This window comes from Thalia democratica, chromosome 6 (genome assembly GCF_965202585.1).
Source record: "Thalia democratica chromosome 6, ktThaDemo2.hap1.1, whole genome shotgun sequence".
NCBI lineage: Eukaryota > Metazoa > Chordata > Thaliacea > Salpida > Salpidae > Thalia > Thalia democratica.
In genome coordinates, this window is record NC_139170.1 from 26,919,867 (window position 1) to 26,945,145 (window position 25,279).

At 24.9% G+C, this 25,279-nt stretch overlaps 1 protein-coding gene across 2 annotated transcripts; it reads right to left on the reverse strand.

Moving 5' to 3' along the window:
- Window positions 1-584: 584 nt before the first annotated feature.
- On the reverse strand, window positions 585-23,837 carry LOC145837909 (spastin-like). 2 transcript variants are annotated; one of them, XM_082945398.1, is made up of 11 exons: window positions 23,725-23,837; window positions 18,669-18,845; window positions 13,500-13,633; window positions 13,331-13,431; window positions 13,153-13,256; window positions 9,551-9,687; window positions 9,336-9,411; window positions 6,045-6,222; window positions 4,576-4,769; window positions 3,866-3,906; window positions 585-1,188 (listed from the first exon to the last, which is right to left on the reverse strand). In XM_082945398.1, exons 2-11 carry the CDS (start codon window positions 18,718-18,720, stop codon window positions 1,063-1,065), a joined length of 1,143 nt encoding a protein of 380 aa, XP_082801524.1. In that variant the 5' UTR covers window positions 18,721-18,845; window positions 23,725-23,837; the 3' UTR covers window positions 585-1,062. The 2 variants fall into 2 exon arrangements, with proteins under 2 accessions (XP_082801524.1, XP_082801523.1); XM_082945397.1 differs by having other exon boundaries at window positions 23,721-23,837.
- Window positions 23,838-25,279: the final 1,442 nt, after the last annotated feature.

Below are 25,279 nucleotides of genomic sequence, written 5' to 3' on the forward strand. Positions count from 1 at the left end.
TAAGGATTAGTGACGATTTTTTTTCTAAAACGTGTGTTTATTCTAAAATATTTTGTTTTAAAACTTAAATAAATACTTTTTAAGAAGTTCAAACAAAGTATAGACGAAAGTTTTACAGAGCTTAAGCCTGGACTTACATATATGTTGAGACAAGCTTAAGATACCCTGTTTTTAGATTAATAACTAAATCTTTTTAATAACTTAATTAATACTATAAAAAAACTCTACAAAATTGCTAGAAATTATGAAAAATTAAAAACGATAAACTTTAAAAGTTTTAATATTAAAAGTAAATTTTATTAGAATAAAAAATAAACAACTTTTAATTTTAATGAAGATATTTCTTAGACATCTTAAACTAATTTAAAAATAGAAAATTTATATTTTTGAACTAGAAAATAAAAACTAACATTAGATGAAAACTAGAAAATTTAAAAACTTATTAGTTATTATTTCGTTAGAAAATAATTTAACATTTTATGTTTTAAGAATTTAACAACTAACAAAAATAAAAATACGAATATTTCAATGATAACACAAATAGTAAGCTCACTTTGATTTATTTTTAAGTATTGAGATATTAAAAGGGGTTTAGTTTAGATTTTTAAAAATAATGCATTAAATTGTTTTTACATTATGTAGAAAAAAAAATGCAGCTAAAATATTTCAATTATATGCCTCTTTATACGACTAAGACATATAACAATTTAAAAGACAGGAAAACCTGAGATTAGATACACTAAATAAAACATATTTTTATCGGAATCTATTATATAATCATTAATTTATAATTGATAAAAAATGTACTTAATATACATAGCAAACAATCAACAATTTAAGACCTTAAGAAAAAATTGTTTCTTGTTTAACATCTTACAATAAAAATTTGAAATTTTTTTTTGCTGTCATATATGTAAAAACCCATTTTGAACCTACTATTTCAATCGGTATACACGATAATTTCAATAAATTCAAAAAATTAACTATAACCTCTAAATAAATTGAAATTATTTATTTTAGTTATAAAATAAAATATTTAACCAGTACATTTTCTGTCTAATTCTATATTCTTGTAGTGTCTCCGTACTGACGATTCCAATCTTCATATAACAAAAGTGATTCTTTCGGTACACTTGGTCTAACTTGTTTTAACGAATTTTTAAAATCCAAATAACTTATTTTTCTTATCTGTGTCATTATTAATTTGTGTCATTGTTTTTCAGTTTCGTATTATTGGAGAAACTAAATCAACTTAAATCAATTTTATACTACACTATAGCAGGGCGTGTTTTGACTGGTTTCCTGTTTCCTGTGAACCCCCTGGAAAAAAGAAAAGAAAAAAGAAAAAATATTCTTTAAGTATCACTAAAAACGTTGTTTATTGACTTTGTTTTGGTTATTTTATAAACTTTGATTAATAAATGCTGAATTTATAACACTGAAAGATTAAAAGTTTCCGTAACAAATAATGCTAGTTTTTGCCCAGCCGAAATAGATTTTAAATAAAATTTTAATTGTGATGTGAAGTAAAAGTTTTAAAGTAGCATTTTTTTTTCCGGGAAACTTTTTTGAATAATTTTATCAAGATTTTACATTCTTTTTTACTGGTATTTTTAGATTGTTTAAAGTTCAAAAGTTTTTATTTACCTTAGAAAATTTTATTCCAGCTGTGCTTTTTATTAATTCTGTTCCAAACAAAAAATGTAAATTAATGATAATGCTCGTAAAATTATGTTCTCAATTGTTTTATTTAACTAAATTGCAATTTTTTTTTCGACAACCTCTAAAGATTTTTTTTCTGAGTTTTGTATTATACAAAAGATTTATTAAGTTTTTTTTTCAAAGTTTAAACCAATGGTTATAATATACTAAGACTACCTGCAAGTTTTTGTCTTTAATTACCTATATTAGTCATAATACAATGTTCGTTATTTTCGTTATTTAAATAAACTGTATGTTATATATTCGTTTTAAAAAACGGATTTGAATTTTGATATACAATTTGTAAATTCATAATTTTTTCTGGTTCTTTTAGTTTTAATTTATCTAGACTTAGTACAGTATAATAAAAAAAGATTTTTTTTTTCTATTTTTACTTATACGTTTTTTTATTATTTCTAAAAAGAAAAAAGCATTTTAAACACAGAGTTTTTCGGCTAAACATTGAGTACTTAAGCGGCAAATTAAGAACAAAAAAAATTGTGAACCACCTTTGAAAAATGTCTAGACACGCCCCTGCACTAAAGTCACTTTATACTACAATTTTTTAATTACAGACGTGTATTTTTAACTTTTAAAACAGTAATTTAATTTTACTTGATATAGCAAAACTAGTTACGTGTCAAACTAATTAAACTAAGCATAATTAAAAAAAAAAAAGAACAAACTGTAATTTAGCTTTTAAAATTATAAAAATTGATTAAAAAATTAAAATAATTTGTGTAAATAGTATGAACTTATACCATTCCACACGCTTTAATTCTATTAAGGGCATAAGAGTTTTAAACACTTTTTTTCAAATTTAGTCTTATTTTTTACATAATTAGATAAGCTACTTGTTACTTTTTACCGCTTATTAAAATTCGAAGTAACTTTTGATACATAAACAATCAAAGTTAGAGCCTTCAATAGGTTCTTTATTGGATGCGCAAACTAAAAGGGTAAAAAAAGACTATTTCACTAAAAAATCTATCTCATCCTTCAGTTTTTGAGCAATTGTTTTTAAAGTTTTTCAGAGTATTCTTTAACAAACTTTAAAAAATTTCTAGTAGTCAGATTTTGAAATTTTTGTAAAAAAAATTTTTTATAAAATTTAAACAAATAGAAAGATTTTTTTAGTTTTGATCAAAAAAAATTTTTGTGCTTTTTTTTTTAATCGCTTCCTACAAGTTGTTTTTAATATTGTAAAGTACACTTCCTAAAAATAATTTGAAATGAATTGCTTATAAAATGAAGGGGGAGATAGATTTTTAGTTAATTTTTCAAAATTCAAAGAGACCCGGCCTTGAAAATTTATGATTCCATACGGTTGTATCGGAACTATTTTTACAAAACTTGTTATGCCTAAAAAAATAATTGAAATTTTTCTGTTCTATAAAAAGTATCTTATAGTATATACTTTAAGCTTTGAAATAAGTACCAATGTTAATTTTTGTATAAAAAAATGTTGGACACCCCCACCCCCCCTATGCCCTTAAACACTATAAAATTATTAATCAAAACATTTTTGTTTAAACAACTGAACATCTTTATATGAATAATAATTTAGTATAACAAAAGAATGTGCTTTGGGCTTTAGATTTTGAAATTATTGGATACTCAGTTGATTCCTAAGCTAGATTTGTGAATTGTTGCTGCCACATTTTTGAAGTGATTTTTGACTGAATTTGCCGTGGTGAAACTTTGAAAACATGACGAATGGCAAAGAGTAGCTGAGATCAATGTTCTGCAAGATGAAGACAGGTTCTGAAGAATTTTGAGAGGAGATGCTTGTTACAGGGATTTGTTGCTTTGGAATGTATAATTGGAGATTGGTGACTTTGGAGTCGTTGAATATTTTGGTTGTGAAAGTTTTAATTTATTCAGTTTGTGCCTTGTATAAGTTTTATGTTTATGTTTATTTAATCACTGTATTTTGTTTTTTTTTTCTTTTTATGTTAGTGTCTTTCAGTTTAAGTGGCTTAGGTTTTAATGCCTAGGTCCTTCGTTGGACAATAAACTTAATAATAATAATAATAATAATAATAATAATAATAAAAGCAACAAAATTTCTAAACTAAAAAACTAATAAATTGATGCAAAATAAAAAGTTAATATTTTGATAAGTAAAAAAAAACTATAGACAAAGTTAAGACTTTAAACTTACTTTATTTTTGTTTATGGTTTTCAGCTGTTCTCCAGTGAATTCTAAAAAATTAAATGTTGCTAAATACAAAAAAAAATGAAGTGGTAATTAATAAACTTTTTCTAACTGCAATCTTGAAAAACCATTGCATTAATTAGTAACGTTTTTGTCTAGTCCATAAGTATTTAATTTAATCAAACACACTTGTTATTTTAACAATAATAATCAATTTTTTTACTGTTAACCGTTTTCTAAAGTTTTTTTTACATACACTCCAAATAATTTAAAACTAAAAACACTTACACGCAGGGTTGTAATAATTTAAGTGTTTTTATATATCTAGTGGTTGTAGTTGTTTTGTTTTCTTATATTTAGAAAAGTGTGCAATTAATACTAACCAACTAAAAACAAAAAAGTGCTAAAACGAGCTTTATACAACCGACTGGACAAAAAACTTTTGGATATTTTAAAGCTTATCAAAAAATTTAATATATTAATTGTGTTTTAAAAAAACCTAAAATAAAACAATTCAAAACAAAAAATGAACTGGCAAATGTGTTTTAATATAGTTAAAAAATAATGTTTAATTAATTTTGTCAAGCATGAAAATTTCTAGTAAAGCTATTTAACCTTTATCTGACTAGCTCGAAATTAACTATATCAAAATGTAAACCTAATATTATTTTTCTAAAAAATAAGAAAGTCATAAATACCATAAAAAAGTACGATACCTCGTATAGGACCAAATGCAGCATCTTTAGTAAGATTAGTAAGATCGCTAAATGAGTAGTCAGCACATTCTTTTGCTAAGTTATGGATTTCAGAAGACTTTAAATTAAACTGCTGTTTGGAGAGAAGCTTTTTTATCAATGCTACACGAGCTTCTACATCGGGTAGCCTGATGTAAAGCCTTTTTGGAAACCGTCTAGGTAAAGAAAAAGTTTATTCAATACTAGTTATTTTGTTTTAAGAGTAACAAGTAAGTTCTCAACTTTAATCCAAGGTCAAAATTAAAAAATATATTTATTCTTGAATTTATTCATAAAACAATGTTTAACTCAGATGATAAATGATTTTTTAAGTCAGATCCTTGACTTAATAGCTAATAATTGTTTGTCAATTTTAACTATAAAAATAAACATATATCTTATTAAGTAAGTTTAGTTAATCATTTAGCAACATATTTATTTTATATAACATTTTTAAAGTAGATTTAAACTTTTTTTTAAAGTTTTTTATTAGATTTTGCTATTAAAATAAAAAACTAAAAATTAATTTAAGTTGTCGTTTTCTTTAGATACAAAATTAGCATTTAAAATTTTATTTAGTAAGTGAAATCTTTTATTAGTTTTTATCAACAAGCTTTACTTTCCTTTGTAAAGTTTGCTAACAAATTTATTTCTGATTTTTATTCACAGTAGCCTTAGTTATTTTTATCGGTATTCATTATTTTTTTTGTTATGTGTTTAAATATGATTTATAAGCTTAAGCTAAGCCTTTAGTGTCTTCACAAATATTTGTTTTGACTTTTATATATTCTTTATCATTTATGATCTTATTGATACTAACTGTCAATTGAGTGAAACATTGTTTTAAAAGTATTCACGAATCTACAAATTTTTAATTCTTACACTTGATTATAAGTTAAGAGCTTTGATTATTACTTATAACAGGGTTGCCAAGGGGTTTTTGAACATTTACTCCAGGTTTTCTGAATTTATTTTAGGTTTTTGAGAGTAGAAGTTTTTTCGTTTATTTTTAAAATAAAATTAAAGGTAAAAAACTGTGTTAAATAGTATAAAAATATTTAATAGATACTAAATTCCAGATTTTTTTGTGATTTTTATTCAAAATTTCAAGTTTATTGGAAACCCTGTTTTAAAATATTAAAATATATAGAACATTCAACTATGAAAACCATGATTTTTTTTTTGATATAAACTAATTTTATGAAAATTTTAATTAGTTAAATAAGTAAACTTATAATTTATTTGTTGTTATTTGGTAGGATGAAGTGTGGTAGTATAAATATTTAATATACTTACGCACTAATATTTCTGTTCACTTTTCACACAAAATTTTTTTCATTTATCTAAATTATCAAATGATGCACTAATCATTAATTTTTATACAAAATTTAGACACTAACTGTTTAATTTAAACAAAGTATTTAATAAAATAAAAAAACAACAGCAATAACCGTATTGAAGCAGGATCTAGTTCGTGAGGACGGTTAGTGGCACCCATGACAAGAAGCCTGCTATCAGAGGAAGAAGAAGTTGAAACGCCGTCGAACTGAAGAAGAAATTCGTTGAGGAGCCTCCTCGATGCATCATTCTCGCCTTCACGACGCGAACGTAATAAAGAGTCTACTTCATCTGTTTTTTTATAACAAAAAACTCAAATTCTAACTATGTTAACTGTTTTCCTATATACATACAAATGACAAAATGTAACAATTTTAAATTCAAATATAAAGTGTTTTTTGTAAAGTAATTTAAAACAAAAAGCTAGTTAAAAAGTGACATCAAAAGTATTTGAAGTATTTTTTACGGAAATTAATTCAAAAAGTGTAATATAATGAACTCGTTAAATGTATTCAATTACTTAAGCTTGAAAATTGGTAGAAAAAGTAGACTTACTCTTAGTAACTTAAATTTAATAATAATTGATTAAATTTAATTTTCTGTTATGCAGTTACTGCCAATAATAAGCATGTTTTTTTTTGCTGACTTAAAATGTAAGATACAGTAGTACTGAAATTTCAACTAAGATAGTTCAAATTGCAAATATTAAAATTTACAGAAAAGAATTGTTACCTTACCTCTATTTAAATATCTAGTTTTACTATTTTTAAGCTTATTTTTTAAAAGGTATTTACCATTTTTCGACTGATTTTAAACTGGGATATTGTTAATTGGTGTGTTATTAGCTTTTTTTGAAAAACTTTTCAAATGTCCACTTAAGGCTAATTAAGTAGATTTTTAAAGTTTTTAGGAATTTAAATAAATTACTAGATTAGCAAAAAATACGAAGCTGTTCTGATTTATGATTACATGAAAACTCAAATTATGCCAATTCAAACTCCACCAACTAAAATGCTTTAAAAAAAATTAAAGCCACATATTAAAAAGTAACTTGAAGTTAAAATAAATAAAAATCCAACAATTTATAGGATTATGATAGAAAAAACAAGTTTAGAAAAGAACACTTATAAAAAGAGATCATTCAAAATTATTAGAATTATATTATATCTGAATCGTCAGAATCTGAACTGTCGTGCACTACTGAATTTTATATCTAACTATTTTTATTTTTTACTATCACTTTTAATCCAAAATAATTCCTATCCGAATAATCTTTCATCAAAACAATTCTACTCAGCATTATTACTTACCTGATTAATTACAACCCAAAAGCTTTCAAATTATATTAAGGCACAGGCAGTTTTTTTAATTAGTACAAATCAGATTACCACAACTTAATATCGTCTATAAATGATTGGTATTGCATTTAGAACATAAAAATTTTGATCTAGATAATACTTTATATCATCAGAGTGATGTTAAAGAGCTACAAAGCAATCTAAGATCTGATCAAATCTGTGATATTTTTATTAAAAAAAAGCATTATTTTAGGAGCATTGAATCTTTCAAAGTGGCTTGATTTATTTGACAAAGAAAATTCGGAACGAAATAACTTGTTGAAAACTAGTTAGGATAAGAACTAAAAAGACTGAAACTTATCAGGATAGGAAATATCTAACGGTAATTTACCTATAAAATACGTTAAAATGAGAATTGATCGAATGGGAAACTATTTAGATGGAAATTAATAGGATAGAAATTGTTTTGAATCACTTAAATTCCATTACAACATCTTAATACAACTTTTATTGAAATTTAAATATTAGTAAAGCAGAACTACTTTTTTAAAAACTGTTGTTGAAAAATTTCAACTAATATAAAATTACCTTTAATGCTTATTCAACAAATAAAAGTATATTTTTAAACAAAACTAAAACCCTAAATTATATCAGCAACACAATCAACACAGCATTTACAACTAAACTTTAAAAATATCTTTACGATACTAACTATAAAAGTTAAAACCACAATTTTAAATCTAATAAAGATATCACTATATAAGTTCTGATAGTCATAGTTCAAAAATTCATAATATTCTATAACCTAATAACTTTGTAGATTTTCTTTTCTAAATGTGTTTAATAGTATAGAGCAGTGGTCTTCAAGCTAATCAAAATCTCTGCACCCTCAATTGCAATTTCAAATTCTTTTTACCCCAATGTGCAATATCTAGTATAAGTTTAAAACTTCCTGTTATATCTAGTGCAGGGCTTCCCAAACTTTTTTTCACCCTCCAAAAATATTTCACAAAAAACTGCCTAAGAATTTTTTCTTTTTTTTTCTTTGCTCGTTATTATCAACTCAAAAACATCTGGTGTAAGTTTCAATTTATGGCTTTGTGGCCCACTAAATTACCTTTTTTTTTCTTCATAATATCTAGTATATATTTCAAACCTACCATTAAAAACACCTAAGACCTTTTTATTTTTTATTTTTTGCTCTTCATCATCAAATAATATATGTAAGTTTCAAAATTTAGGATAGTTATTGAAGTTACGATTCATGCACCCCAAAATAAATTTCGTGCACCAAAAAAGTTTCGTTCAACCAAAAATAAATTTCTTGTACACAAGTGTGCCCTAGTGCAGTGGTCGTAAAGCTAATCAAATTATGTGTACACTAAGCTGCAAAAAATAAAACTGGTGCACCCAGAGATCTAATTTTAATAAACACCGCTAGTGGTGGGACTACGTAAACACTTTTATTAGTGAATTATTTCTCTTTAAAAGTATGTATTTACATGCAAACCATTTAACAACTAAAGCTGAAATTTTTTATTTGATCCACTTTTTAATTGACCTCTTTATTTGTTTTACCTTATTTTCACAATGATATTTTTGTTATTAGCTTTGTCTTATATACTTATTAATTGAACACTTTTTCGCAACTACTACAAAATCACCTGTTCAGTATTCTTTAAATACTTTATTTAACATTAACTACATACTTAATCTAACTCTAAGTATTTTTTGTGTAATCGCAAAATTTCGTGCACCCCTAAATGAGTTTCTATTACCCTAAAAATTTTGTGCACCCTAAAAAACGTTTCGTGTACATTAGTGTGCACCAGTGTACACCTTGACGACCACTGCCCTAGTGCACACTTTGAAGATCACTGGTATAGAGTATAGACGCTAGTTTAAAACGAGGATAAAATATAAATTTATCAACCCTTAAAGAAGTTACAACTAATATTTTACTAAATTTATCTACAACAAATATTGAAAAATATAATCATAAACTTAAAACTAGTTTGACGATTTAAGCAGATTGTAAAAATGTAAATTGCTTTCACGATAGTCGAAAATAATTAGAAAATTTTAGACGCAATAAAAAATTTGTACCTATGAAAATTATACTAGGCTGTAAACTTCTTGCGACTTGAAAAAGAGCTTTGACCATTTTTTCACTTTCACCAACCTGTCAAATAAAAAAAAACTTTTATAAAACATTTGATGTTTAAAAAATTAATAATAATGTAAAATTCATATAAATGAAACTTTGTTTGAAATATTTGAATGAAGTTTTGGATCAGTAAAAATTAGAAAGACAAGCAAACCCATTTAGAAGTAAGCACTGCAGCGCTTATATTGAAAAATGTTGCTTTCGCCTCATTTGCCACGGCTTTTGCTAGTAAAGTCTTGCCATTGCCAGGAGGTCCAAAAAGTAAAAGACCTTTAGTTGGCTCTCTCAAACCTGAAATTGTTTATATTATTTATTTATAAAAACCAAAAAAAAAACATTTATTTAGTGTAAATGTGTTATACAAGATTTCCATAAAGGGTTCGTGCGCGAAATTTTTTTCATTTAGCCTGACTGAGATCAATTTAGCCTGACTGAGATCAATTTAGCCTGACATTTTTTCAAAGTAAGGAAAATCCCCTTTAGAAGTCGTTTTAGATATTGGGGGGGGGGGGGGGGTCTTGATTAGTACTATTGTAGTCTCGGACTTCAACCAGCTTTATATTAAAAATACTTTTAGCTTTAAAAATCTGTAAAAAGCAACTCATAGCTTAATTACAACTCAATAAAATAAGACTAAATTGTGAAAAAGGTGATTGACACCCTATGCCCTTAACATAACAAATTCAGTGATAAGTTTTAAAATAAGTGTTATATCTAATCTATTACTAGTGTAAAAATTTAATATACATTACTAAACACAATTGTTCAACTTAATTAAGCACTATGTAAAAACATTTTAACCAGAAGATTATAATAAAACGACGTGCATTGTCGTGTTTTATTAAAAATTAAAATGAAACGCTTACACGAGTACTAAAATAAGTAAAAATTGTTTATTATAGTATTTTGACTAATACTTAAAATTGATACATAATTATAAATCCTAAACTCTAAATAAATACAGTGATTGTTGATGTCATATCATATTTAAAAAGCTTACATTTTAATTTAAGGGCATAGAGGGGATAAACATCCCTTTTTTAGTTTTTGATCTTATTTTATATAGTTTTTACTAAGCTACAAGATGCTTTTTACAGATTTAAAAATTCAAAATAATTTTTGAGATATAGCCGGTCAAAGTCGAAGGCAACAATAGGATCCTTATGGGAGGCGCAAATTAAAGAATTATTTGATATAAATTTAGACTATTTCACTAAAAATCTATCTTCTCCTACGTTTTTTGAGAAAAGTACCTCAAATTTTAAGGAAATGTTCCTTAATATATTTAGAAAATACTGTCCAAAGAACAGTTATTTTTAGTTTTTTATTATAAAATTTTTATTTTTTAGTTTTTTTAAATTCTGTTCCAACAGAATTTTTTAAATATTGTTCCTTAATATATTTAGAAAATACTGTCCAAAGAACATTTATTTTTGGTTTTTTTATTATAAAATTTTCAATTTTTAGTTGTTTTAAATTCTGTTCAAACAGAATTTTTTAAATATTGCAAGGAACAGTTCCTAAAAATTTGAGGTAGTTATCTCAAAAAACGTAGGAGGAGATAGATTTATCGTGATTTCTAGTTATTTGCCGTTTTAGTTTGTGCCACCCATAAGGATCCTATTGTTGCCTCCGACTTTGACCGGCTATATCTCAAAAATTAAATTGAACTTTTTAAATCTGTAAAAAGTATCGTGTAGCTTGGTAAAAACTATATAAAATAAGATCAAAAACCAAAAAAGGGGGTGTTTATCCCCTCTATGCCCTTAAAAAAAACACTTAATATTTTGTTCTTGTAAAGAAAAATGAATTGTACCTAAAATTTGTACTCCACAAAGCTTAGTATACTTATATCTTAAAGCTAAGTTTTAGTGTTGTGAATATCTCTAATAAATTTAAACACACAGTAAAATATATGAATAAACTGCTAAGAGTTTAATCTAAAAAGTATTTGGTATAAAGCCATTAAATTAGAAATTAAAACAGTTTAACCAACTAAGCTCTGAAAAACATAGCTGATGTAAACAAATTCAAAAAAACAGCTAAGTTGTTGAACTAAACTATAATGTTTAAACTGTTTTTTTTTTCATAATTATGACGTATATAATCTACTCAAAACAAAATAATGAAGACTGTTAAAAATTTTCTAGAGATTCAACAAAAGGTTTTAAGAATTTATTTTTACAAATATTGACTTATTTTGTCTTTAATAACTACATCTTTATTTAGAAATAAATTCACATCCCAATTGATCTTAAAAAGATTTCTCAATTTTTTTTATCAAAATTGTTCAAGCATTTGAACTGAGAAAAACTGAGATTTTCACTTTTTTAAATAAAAAACTGATTTAGCCTGACATTTTTCTCCATTAAAAAAAAAAAAACTGATTTAGCCTGACTTAGCCTGATTTAGCTTGACGCACACGAACCTGATAAACTTCAATATACCCAAAAGTTATCTTTTAATTTTCGTAAATAGTTTTACTTTGGTAATGCTATCAAATGTAATAAACAAAAATTTATAAAGATTGTAATTTAAATATTTTTAAGTTGTTTTAAAAATATTACAAAAAATTTAAAAATAAAAAAGTTCTACTGTTAAAGGTTAAATAGAAAAAAAAATAAATAAACTATTAAAAGTAATAGCTTACAATCACTTATAATTCTCAGAATTATAAATATATAAATTTCAACTGTCAGAACTTTAAACTTTGTTCACCCTAGGGATGATAACAGATCGACATAAAGTCTTTTATGATAATAAAGCCAACCTTAAACTAACTAAATAAAAATACATGAAGATGTTATATACTCAAAAGTTATATAGTAATCATATGACTTTAAAAATATATACATAGATATAGTCAGAAATTTTTTTATTGTTCCACCATATCTTGGTTTTCAACACTTTTTTTTGCATTCACCTGATATCACACTATACAAAGCACATTTTTTAAAATTCAGTGAATACTTTTTAGGTCAAAATATTTCCCATCTTATTTAATACTTTTATTAAAAAACCAAAAGTATAAAAAATTAGAGGGTTGTGTCGAAACTATACAGGAGTTTTTATAAACTGAGATTGAATAATTGTTTTGATTTTGCCAGTTTTTTTTTGGGTTTATTTTACTACGCCTTGATAGTACTTCTAAAATTCTTAATAAATAACAAACCTCAAGCAAAAATAAAAGTAATTTTATGTCAAAATAATACTTCTTGAAATCTAAAATTAATACTAAATATTTATTATGTCTATAATTTTAGACAAATAATTAAAACATTTATTTGTTTCAAACATATACATTAATAAATGAAATAAAAGCATAAAGATCTACAAATTTTTTAATAAACATTTAAACAAAAATAACAAAAGATTACATTTTATAATTGAATTTATTTTAAAGCTATATGTAGGGATGTAAAGATACTTTTATAAATAGATTAAGATTGGCTTTTATAAAAAAGTTAAAAGAATGAATTACAAGCCACATTTTATTTAAAAAAATGTTTTATTAAAGTTATGAGTGTCAGTATGTCCTATAAAAAGTTTCTGTTGTAAACGAAAGCACTACAATTTGTTCTTTTTATAACAACAGTGTAACAAGGCTAACTAATAAGACATATTACTAATTTAACATACATTTTTAATTAAAAAGATTGACAAAAATTGATAAATGTAAACGTTGTACTTAAAATCTAAGTATTTAAACATATTTAATGTTTATTAAGCTTTTAGCAATACTTTAAATAATTCAACCTGTAAAAACGTCTGGTCTCAAGGCTGGCAGAATAACAGTTTCATTTAGAGCATTTTTAGCTGCTTCTAGTCCAACTATGTCATCAAATGATGTTTGGTTTGCACTGAGAGTTAATCAATTTAATTAATTATATTAATTGTATAATTCAAAACTTAGATACACCAGCAATAAACTTACCTTGGTTCTACAACAGTTTCTAAAATTTTATTCAACAAATCCTTAGAAATATTTTTCAATAAAGCCTTGTTTTGTGAACTTTGAAATTCTGTTGAAGTATTCTGTAAAATTAAATAACAACTTTTATACGACTTGCACATATTGAGCTATTTCATTTCAACAAACATACTCTTGTTCTACTAATTGGTAGTAAAGAAGGTGTTTTTTTATTTGCAGTACTTGTTCCTGAGTTCCAAGGTTTTTTAATGCTGGGAGAAACATGGTGTTTCAGCTTTGGTTTGTTGACTGTTTTCTTAGGTTTTTCTATAAAATATGAAAAAGTAAATAAACCTATTGAATCCATAATAACATACATGACAATAAAATTTAAATTATTTTTTTTTTTTTTTTTGCGATTTTTGTGTTGTAGCAGATTATATACTTATAGATTTAAAGATTTTTTGAAACCAAGTTTATGAGAAAGATTATATAAAAACTAATATAGTAGTGTAACGTATATAATAGTATTATACATACATAACATAAACTATTATTACAATATAGACAGTTTCATTAAAGAGTTTAAACACAAAACACTTATTTTTAAAAAGTTCGGAAGTTTATTAATTATTTTCATTTAGCACATTGACAGAACAAGGTTGCTGAGAACTGATAAGAGTATGGTAAAAAATTAGTTAAACATAATGATTTTTCACAATCTAGCAAAAATAGTAACGTCATAAAGAGTTAAAAGCAAAAATCTGTCTAAAGGTTTAAATTAGAATTAAGTTATACTTTACTGATTTAAAGTTATTTTTAAGATAAAATTGTTAAAATGAAAACATTTAAGACTTTAGAAATTTTACTTGAAACTAAATTAAAAAGAAGATTAAAAGGTACTTATAAAAAACAACAATAATAATACTAAAAACATGCTATTTATATAGTTTTAAGTTGTAAAAATCTTGTTGTTTACAAATTTTTGGCTCGCGAGTTCTAATGAACAATGTTTCTAGAAATGAGAGATGATAAGTGTTTCTCACTCTGCATATAATTTCGAATCTACTATCCAGGTAGTTCTAAGTACAACTAGGATTATTGAGGAGGTGTTAATTTTTGGCTTATCATTGTCATTAAAAGTAAACCAATTTATCTTTTTCGTGACATGCTGCTCTCGCCTGACGTGTATTGTTGAGATGCTTGTTAAGCGGGCTGTCGGTGTTGTACACAACATGTAGAGAAATGCTATTAAAGGTGGATTTTATAGCTTGCTTAGTCATCTGAACTGAGTTTTAACCCATATAAGGAAGGTGGAGGTAACAGCGCGAGGATGTGGGCCGAATGAGGGTAAGCAGTTCATTTTGAAATGAGTTGCCTTAATTGCCTTCTTGATGATTGTTTTGGGGTAACCTAAATATATAAAAAATTGTAAATATTGTCCAATTCTAAATCAAAGCAGTCGGCTGTGAAAATTTTAATAGCCCATTGGCTATGCATGTTTAATCTTCAATTTTTGTTTAAATTGATTGGCTAAGCAAGCTTCATTAGCTATAAAATCCACCTTTAATAACATTACTTTACATGTTGTGTACAACACCGACAGCCCACTTAACAGAGTTGTGAAAGATGCCACACTTACCCATTATTTAACTAATGTAGTATACATATTTAAATGTCATTGCTGAAATGATTACGTAGGTCAAACATCTCAACGTTTTCACGTCAGGCGAGAGCAGCATGTCACAAAATTTTTTTTTTACTTTTAATGACAACGTTAAGCCAAAAGTTTAACAATCATCCATTAACACCTCCTCAATAATCTTAGTTGTACTGAGAACTACCTGGATAGTAGATTCGAAAATATATTCTAAGCAAGAAACTCTTATCATCTCTCATTTCTATAATCATTGTTCATTAGAATTCGCAAGCCAAAAATTTGTAAACAACGAGATTTCTACAACTTAAAACTTGTAAATAGCGTATTTTAGTGTTATTATTGTTGTTTTTTGTATTTTACTTTTTAATTTAATTACAAGTAAAATTTTTACAGTCTTAAATGTTTTCATTCTAACAATTTTATCTTAAAAATAACTTTAAACCAGTTAAGTATAACTTAATTTGAATTTAAATCTTAAACAGATTTTTGTATTTACATATTTTTACTTTAAACTCTTTATGACGTACTATCTTTAGCTAGATATTTAAAAATAATTATATATAAATAAATTTTGACCATACTCTTATCAGTTTTTCGCTAAATGAAATTAATCAAAAAACTTCTGAACTTTTTTAAAATGAGTGACTTGTGTTTAAACTTTTTTATAAAAACCACTACCAAAAAAAATAATTATAAACAATTTCAGTTTGTGCATATTTAGTGTGAATAAAGAATAAAAACTAATGATACACACGATCACAAATTATGATATGGGTATTTTAAAGTTGTGAAAACAATTATTACTATATTATAATTAGGCTAGAAGACCACCGATGCAAGCTTTAAAATTATTTAAGTAACTCAATCACAGTCAATTTTTGAAAGTAGTTTTAGGTTGTTTGTTTGTAACGCTCTTAAATTTTTGCATTAACACGTCTCATACTTGCTATAATATTATATCATAATGTTTTTGTTACTTTTTGGTTAGTTGGTTAAGCTGTACAAGAAACTTTTTTTTGCTTTTAATTAACTATTTAAGAGTTGGAAAAGAAAATTCGAGTATAGTCGATTGTATTTGCATTTTTTTAAACAACTTAAACATAAATAAAAAGTTAAAATATAACACTACGTTTTATCTGAAACAATTAATTTACTGGTCTTAGAAAGTAGACAAGATCCTTAGTCAGTTTCTTAACAAACAAGACTTACACTTTTTAAATAAAAGCTTGCAGGCATTAAATCAACATTTATTTAAACAATACATCATCAACTTGTTTCGTTATAAAAAACACTATAGCTAAAACGTTAAAATTTACTTAAAATAAGGATTAGAAAAATGCTGACAATTATCATAAATTTATGAAATAATAGAGCTTAAAACTAAAGCATGAAACAGTTGTAGCTTTAAAACTTTGAAACTGTAAATTTCATTTGTTGTTTTATATAAAAACTTCTTAATTTTTTTTTTTTTTTTTCGTTTTTTATTGATTTAAATCGATTATGGCTCATATAAATAACTTAAAAGCATATAAAACTTTTGAAAAAAATAGTTGTCCGCACGGGGGGCCTGGCAGCCCCGACAGAACAGATACTGCCTTTGAGTCACTTGAGATCATCTCTCTTACTTACAAGATAACAATATTAGAATATCAGAATATCAAATATTAGAATATGAATATAGGGAATATGAATATCACTAATGGAAATTAAAAACAATAACAAATACTAATAATATTATGAATATGGAAATAATTTTATCATTCTAAATAATTATATATAAATACAGAAAACTTAAACTATCACTAATATACTAACTAAATCACTAATACATTATATACAACTATTTTTTACTAAATTTTATTATTAAACAAATTAGAAATGTAAACTTGCAATTAAAGTAAATTAAGAGAGAATAACAGAATTTACAAGATAGCAGTTCAACATTAGATTACCAAGTTCTCTGAAGCCTTATCATGTTACTCTGAAGACATATCATGTTACTCTGAAGACATATCTTGTCTTCAAAAACAACAAAACTTCTCTGTTTTTACGTCATATGTTTTTAAGCGTTTATAGATTCATTAAAACTATTTCGTACTTTTTTGGAAAAATAGCCTAACATTACTTAGTAAAATAAATTGTTATCATTGTATATGAGTGAATCGAAATCTATGCGTTTTAATCGATAAAAGTCTTACTGAAACTTTTTCAAGATTAGGACTTAGAAAATTTTAAAATTTGATAATATACTACAAAAAAGTAAAAAACGTTATGAAATTAAAGATTTTAATAACAACAGAGAAATTTTATCCTGGGCAAAAACAATTTAAATTAAAACACGGCTGAACTCTTCGTAGTATGGAAAAATATGATATTTCAAAACTAAATCAAATTCAAAATCTAGCTTATAAAACAAATAAAGAAATAGAAATTTTTAGTAATTGCAAACATTTTTCTAGCTGCTATTTTAAAAAATTTTGAACTTTATACAACTTTAGCATGTCTATTTTTGAACTGATCAATTTTATGACGCAACAATGCTTAAAGTTTTAGCTTAATTTTATGTGAATTCGGATTATATTTAATTTTAATATCTATTTACAAAACTGACTAATGAACTTGTCTGAAAGTAAACAACTTGACTAGGGAGACAAATGTATCAGAAAAACATAATGTCTTATTAATAATACGTACTGGCACCTACAATACCTTATAGTTTGCTTCTCTATTTTCACATTTACTCAGTTTAGAAGTACAGTGCTTATTAACTTATCAAGACACGTTGGGCAAGATTTTACTGTAAACATGCCCGGTTAACCAAAGTTCCGGATAAGTACAAAAAATCAATTTTTTCATATAATAAATAACCGCTGCATATAATGCAATGAAAAATAAAAGTATTATGGTAAAAACAAATACAGTGCTTATTCACTTATCCGGACTTCACTTATACGGACGCTCACTTATCCGGACAGTTTCGGTCAGAAAAAAATTGAAAAATTTTGAATATTTAATATTAACATTTTTGTATGATACAAATATTCAAGCTTTCATTACAAACTATATATTCTATAATTTTGTTCATTATTATGACATAGAAATACTACTAAAGATTACATTCTATCTTTAATAAAAACTACCTTAGTTATCAAAAACCTTTGTATGTAAATTAAGTCAGTTTAGAAATTTTTAAAACAATGTTATTGAAAACTTAACTTTTAGTTTTTTATTTAAACTTTCAAAGTTTTTTCTATAGGTTATTAAATTCTGAGTTTTTTAGAAAATGAATGCTTTATTTTTAAATTTTCTTCTGATGGAAACTGTCTAGATAAGTGAGTGTCCGGATAAGTGAAGTCCGGATAAGTGAATAAGCACTGTATAAATATATATATTTATATAGTTCTCATTAGCTAAGATGTTTAACAATTTTACAAGCACATTTACTTTTTTAATAGATATTAATTATAAGTTTTTAAATCCATTGTAGTAGAAGATTAATTTTAGTAAAATATGAAAAAAGTTACAAAATTTCATTAGGTTTCAAATTGGTCAACTCAGAAAAATTCTATTTATCAAAAAAATTAAAATATCTTGATTTTTCAATGAATTTTAGGTATTAAAAAGATTTAAAGAACTTATGTCATAATTATTATCAATAAAAAAATTATCTAGAAATATTTTCATATCTGAATAAAATAAAACCTGATTTTAGATCATCTAATCTAGACTGTGTGTTTTGAAGAAGCTTTTTCATTCTTTCCTGATATTCTAGAGCTTTTACTCTTTCTTCTGGAATAGCTCCAGAAAGATTAACTTGAATACCATTAATCAATTCTACTACTCCTTTTTCATAATATTTCTTTGCTGTTTCTTTATTAGCTGCAAATGAAATTAAATTGATACTAGACAAACTACAATCATATTTGTACATATTTGAAACATTTACATCAAAAAAATCAATATATGAGAACAAATAGTATATAGTAGGAAGCTCAACAAAAACTGAATTATCAGTAGACCAATTAAAGTTTTTTATATTTTTATAAAACTAGTTTAACTAAAAACAGTTACACTTTTATAGTTTTATAACAATACAACTATTTTTAACTTTTTAGTATGTTTTTGAAAGAATTGCTATTTATTGTTTTTTCAATTTCATAATTGAATAAGATTTTCTTATTTATATAAAACATTATGAAAAGCTTTAAAAATAAATGGTAATTCAAAAATGAATCAAGAGGAAACTTTTAAGCATAAGTTTGTTAACAATTTATAGAAAAAATTTTCAAGTTGTTTAAATAACTTCTTATCAAAAAAGTAAGAGAAAGACTATCAAATTATTTAAGACTTTAGTTGCAGCAAACTATAATAAATAATATTATTGCAGAAATAACTTAATATTGACTACTTTGGTAAAGACTAAAATAAAGTTTAATAAGACAACTAACCTAACTTCAACAATACTAATAAAAAAGGCTTTGAAGGAAAAAATAAAACTGTGACTGACTTAGCCTGAGTTGCAAGAAAATACAAAAAACAAGAACCAAAATTTGAACAAATTCACTCTTAATTAAATTTAAATACTTAAAAAATCATCAGAATAACAGAACAACTTAATATTTAATATAACATATTCCGATAAGCTTAGCTTATCAGGATCTACAGGATTTAACGCCTTTTAACGTTACATCTTATAATTTTCCCTGGTACTTTTGTATTGGAGGACCTCTGAGAAATGCTGAATCCTAAGAAAAAAAGCAATATTTGAAATACTTCAGTTCGATGGTTCCCTTAAAAACATTCCTTTGGCGAACAAGCACACGTATCAGGTTAGATTGTTTCATTACACAAACGCCCTCATCCAAAAGATGAGATGGTGTGCATTTTATTACAAACAAAAGTTATGTGAAAAAACAAACTATGTTACCGATAATTCTGATGCTCATTTGAAGACAAATAAATTAAGTACAATAAGTAAATCTTTGCCTGTCCCGACTAAAAAGTCGGCACCAATCTGTGTAAAATTAATACCATTTGAATCTGAATTAATTGATTTAATCAATAAAATTGAACTTAAACCCGGTAAAACTAATAACTTTCAATATAATATACGTAACAAGATTAATTCTATAAAAAAGTCTTATAAGCTTGTTATTTTTGCAGAGAAAACTAATAATTTATATAAAATCAGTCCAAAGAATTATGATAAGTTACTTTTAGACAATATCACAAAAAACTATAAAAATGTACCAATAATCCGGCTGATACGATTGACTCCCGTGCACAAGAACTTTTAAATGAAAATAATATTACTGGTAAACGTATATCTAAGTTAGAAAGATTGCAAGCGTATATAACAGTAAAAGATCTTAAAGATAATTTTCCTGCAACAGTCAAGTGCAGACTAATAAGTAAAAGTAAAACGCATATTGGTAAAATATCTAAACAAATTTTAAGTAGTATAACTAAAGACGTAAGAACAGCCACTAGTCTGATCCAATGGAAAAATACTGGTGAACTATTACAATGGTTTAATAATATTAAAAGTAAAATTAGTAAGTGTTTTATTAGCTTTTATATCGTCAAAATTTATCCGTCTAGTACAAAAGCGCACTTAATTAATGCACTAGATTATGCATCCCAATTTTCAAATTTTAATAAATCAGAACAGACATTATATTCCATTCATGTGACTCTTTACTTTTTTCGGGTGTTGATGTATGGAAGAAAAATGATACCGATATTTTTTTGATATACCAATGGGTAGTTTTCATGGAGCAGAGGTATGCGATCTTGTAGGGTTATACATTGTGGATAAACTCAAAAGTATTTCTGACAATTGTGGATTGTATAGAGATGATGGACTTGGTGTCATTGATCTTTCAAAACCTCTTGTTTACAAAAAGATTAAGAAGTCAACGTTTAGATTGATGTCTGATATCGGTTTTAAAATAACTTTAGAAATAGGAGAGAGACTAACCAATTTTTTAGATGTTACTTTAAAATTATCTAATAATACTTACTGTCCGTACCGTAAACCAAATTCTTTATTAAACTTTATTAATATTAATTCTGACCAGCCTTATCATGTAAAAAAAAATGCCTCTCTGTAATGACACAAAAACGTTTAAGTACCCTCTCTTCGAATGAAAAGATATTTAACAAAATATAAGCACCGTACAAAACTGAATTAAAGAATTGAAGTTTTAAATGTAAATTAAATTATGAAAAATTAGATGTAGATAAAAAACGCAAAAAACCGCGTAACCGACATATAATGTGGTGTAATCCTCCATATTGCTTCTCAGTTAATACAAACTTAGGTAAAGAATTTTTAAAGCTAGTCGATAAATACTTCCCCGATAGCCACTTTTATAACAAAATTTTTAATAGAAAGACAGTTAAAATTTCTTATAGTTGCATGAGTAATCTTAAAACTTTAATACAGTTGCACAACAAAACAGTAATTTCAAACTTTAAAAATAGACATATCAAAGCTAATACAAATAATAATTCTAAAAATAAAGTTAGTAAAAACCTAGATATGTATAATATTTCTAATTATACTAATAATATTAAAAACAACAGTAACAATAAAAATAATAAATTTAATAGTAGTGATAATAACAGTAGTAATGATGATAACCCTAATAGTAATAATATTAATAATGGTAACAATAATGTAAAACATATTAAAAATTTAAACATTAAAGATATAAGCTGTAATGATAACTTTAATATTAACCATAATGAAAATATTCATATCAATAGTACTAATAATAGTATAGATTATAATAATCAACGTATAACTAGAAGTATTTCTAAAATGATAAAAGATAACTTAGAACAAGTAAGTTATAATAGTGCTAAATGTATAGGCAAAATGCATAACAATAAAACTATAAATAAATATTTAAAACCAACTAACCCTAATAGTAATAAGTTAAGTAATATGCCTAAAACATGTAATTGCCGTAAAATAAAAAAAGATAACTGCCCATTAAAAGGTAATTGTTTAATTAAAAATGTAATTTATAAAGTTAAAGTTGAAAGTAAGGACCCAGATAAAATTTATATCGGAAGTACAACAGGTAGTTTCAAGGATAGATATGCTAACCATAAACATACTTTTAAAAATATAAATAAAAAGCAAAGCACACGTTTATAGGATTATGTCTGGAGCTTTTTTCACAGGTACGGTAAAAGGACAAACATGGAGTGGAGTATTGTTTCAAAGATCAAACATGCATCCAAAGGAGTAAGTAGAACTTGCCCAACTTGCAATTCAGAAAGAGCAGTAATTGCAGCAGAAGATAAAGACCTACTTCTGAATAAGCGGCAAGATTTATCGAATATTTGTCCCCACAACTGACAATTCTACTTTAAATAACTCTGTCTACTTATGTACTAATTTATTTCACAACACTCACAATCACAAACTTTTGCAAATTTAATACTTCATGTTTTTAAGCTGCATAAATTATTGACCAATTTGTTAAATTTATTATGACGTAACATTTCTGCACAACTCAATTTAATTTTAATTTTAAAAACTTGCCTATTCTTAGAGCTTTTTGAGGTTAGTGCTTACTTTTACTAAATTTGTATTTTTTATAGACAATTTTATAATTTTATGTTTTCATCCCAAACTTTGTTTTTAAACCATAAAGTTTGTTTATAGTTACTACCTACATAAACACTATACATAAATATACATGCTTTTTCTTTTTTTTCTAATGTGTGTTAATATTTTATAGACTTCGTAGATCTGTTCTTAAATTTATTTGAGAGCAGTGAAACACCGTTAGTCGGAATAAAGTTTTTACACAATAACCTCTGTGGTATTTAAAATAACATAAATTCTAAAGAAAAAAACTAGCTTGAGATTACTAAATGAAACCAAAACTAGCTTAAGTTTTTCAATAAAAAACAAACAATACTGAGTCAGACTGAACATTTAAAACTATCTGAAAAAGTTTGAAGCTAACCTGAGTGGAGCTGAGTTATCATAAGTTTTTTCTAAAACATTAAACTAGCCTCAGCCGCTTGAATAGCTAAAGTATGTGGAAACCCATAAAAAAACTTTGATGGTTTAGGACAAGAATTTCTTCAAAAAAAAAAAAAGTTTGTATAAACTGTTTTTTTTTTTTTTCTGGTATTTAATAGCATTTTATAGATTAAATTTTCATAAAAGAGTTAATTTAGCAGCTAAACTAAAAACTTAAGCTTGCAACAAGATTCCTATTCTTTGATGGAAATTAAGCCCTCCTGAAAAACCAAAAACTAGTCTGAGTTATATTAAGCTAACCTGAGTTGGTCTGAGTTTATTAGAAAACTGAAAAAAAAATCTAACTTGAAACATAAACTTAAACAATTTACTGTTAGCCAAAACAAATACCTAAAATAATAACAAAATAAATTCTTAAAAAATAAATCTTTAATATGCCAAAAAGGCCTAAGACTTAGAAAAAACTCTAACTAGTCTGAGTTTTGCTAAAAAATTAAATAAACAATCCCTAGTTGGAAAAAGTAGGACCTATAATAAATTATAACTTTACATTAAATAACATTAACACTAAACATTTTGAATGATATTTTAAGGTATATTACGAACAATAATTAATAAAATTCTCTATTTTAAATTTTTGCAAAGTTAAAGTCTTTAACTTACTATGAACTTTCATCTTATAAATCTAGATAGCAACTTATGTTTTACTCAAATTTTTAAAACAAATTTATACTTTATTAAGTTACCTACGTCTGGAGATTCATCTTTATCAAGAGCAATTTTCATACAGTCATATGCCTTTCGGTGGTAGTTTTTCACTTTTTGTAATGAAGACAAGTTAGACATGTTTTAAAATATAAGCTAAAATTTTATAAACAAATACTAAAGTAAACCCAGTAAATGTTTATAATGAAACAGATAACAAATACAGGTAATATTTAAGTCATACTACATTTTTGAAAAAGACTTTTATTAAAAAAAAAAAAATCTAATAAACATGTATTCTTCAAATAATTAATTTGATATAACTACCTGTCTATAGAGGAGTTCTTTAGGAATTGTTTAACTTTATTAGTAGAAAAAATGCTTATGTCTTGTATACATTTTAAAGTTTAATAAACAAAAAATACATTATTACTAATAGTATAGATAAAACAGCTGATCTTTTATAAAGGACACAAATTTAGCTAAATTGATAAACTTAATAAATATATGGTTGTCTAAAGCAGTTCAATATTTTATAATCAAAATTTCATTTCATTTATTACTTATTACCAATAGCTATACTACTACAAATTTTTACTCTCACGGTAGGTGATTTTATAAACTAATTTGGATTTATTTAAAGTATTACTTTAACAAAATAAGACATTGTTCTTATAGTATTTAAACGATAAATAGTAAGTCTCTCAAACAGTTAAACTAGACTTCTTTAAAATAATCTTTTGATAAACGTTAATTACACTGTATAAAAAACATACAATACACTTTTATAATACTTAAATAAAAAAATTAGTTTATCTCAGGTTTGTTAGCTTTTATTAAAGGCTAAAGTTTAAAAAAATCGCATCACATCAAACAAAAATTTATTTAATAATTTAAATAATTACGACAATTACCAAAAAAAATTTAATTACAATTAAGTAGATTTTTAAAGTAATTTAAATACGACTCAATTAAGAAAACTTTGTTTTTTAATTTTTTTAATTTTAAAGCAACTATTAACATTATACTACTTTCTTTCCTGTATTGCAAGTTTTTTTGTAACTTTACAATTTATCATACAACAGAGTCTGTTGAACAAAGTCTGTTGGACAGAACAGACTACTGTAGTGTTTTCTAAATTCTTAAAAAAAATTTTCGTAATATTTATCTTTAAAATAAAAGATTATTTAAAAATGCTTTTTAAGTTTAAAAAAACACGTTTTTTAGTTTGTTTATCTCGGTTTAAAACAAAAATAAAACAGAAAAAAAACTTGTCAATATGATTTAATTTTCAAAACTATTCAGAGTAAGCATTTAGTATTTTTAAAAGGCTTATATAAAATAGTAGAGCATTTTATTTATAACTTTGTTAATCTAAACAAACGATATTTTACTACGAGCTTTTTTTTTATTTTAATATTTTAATAAGCTTTCTTTTTTTGTATAAAAATACGTTTGAATTAAATTTATCATATTTTCACTTATACTAAAATTATATTTAATTACAAAGATAATGTTCAAAATAACTATTGCTAAATGTTATTTTATAACATTCAGTTAAAGATTTGGTAAACAATTTAGACTGTACTTTAAATTTTTA

What these genes read in the sequence shown, in the direction of transcription:
- LOC145837909 (XM_082945397.1), bottom strand. Translation starts at nt 23,820, where the DNA reads ATGTCTAACTTGTCTTCATTACAAAAAGTGAAAAACTACCACCGAAAG. An exon ending in AGATGAATCTCCAGACGTAG is followed by an intron (nt 18,846 to 23,720) that starts GTAACTTAATAA and finishes TTTCATTTGCAG; the next exon opens with CTAATAAAGAAACAGCAAAG. An exon ending in TACCAATTAGTAGAACAAGA is followed by an intron (nt 13,432 to 13,499) that starts GTATGTTTGTTG and finishes TTAATTTTACAG; the next exon opens with AATACTTCAACAGAATTTCA.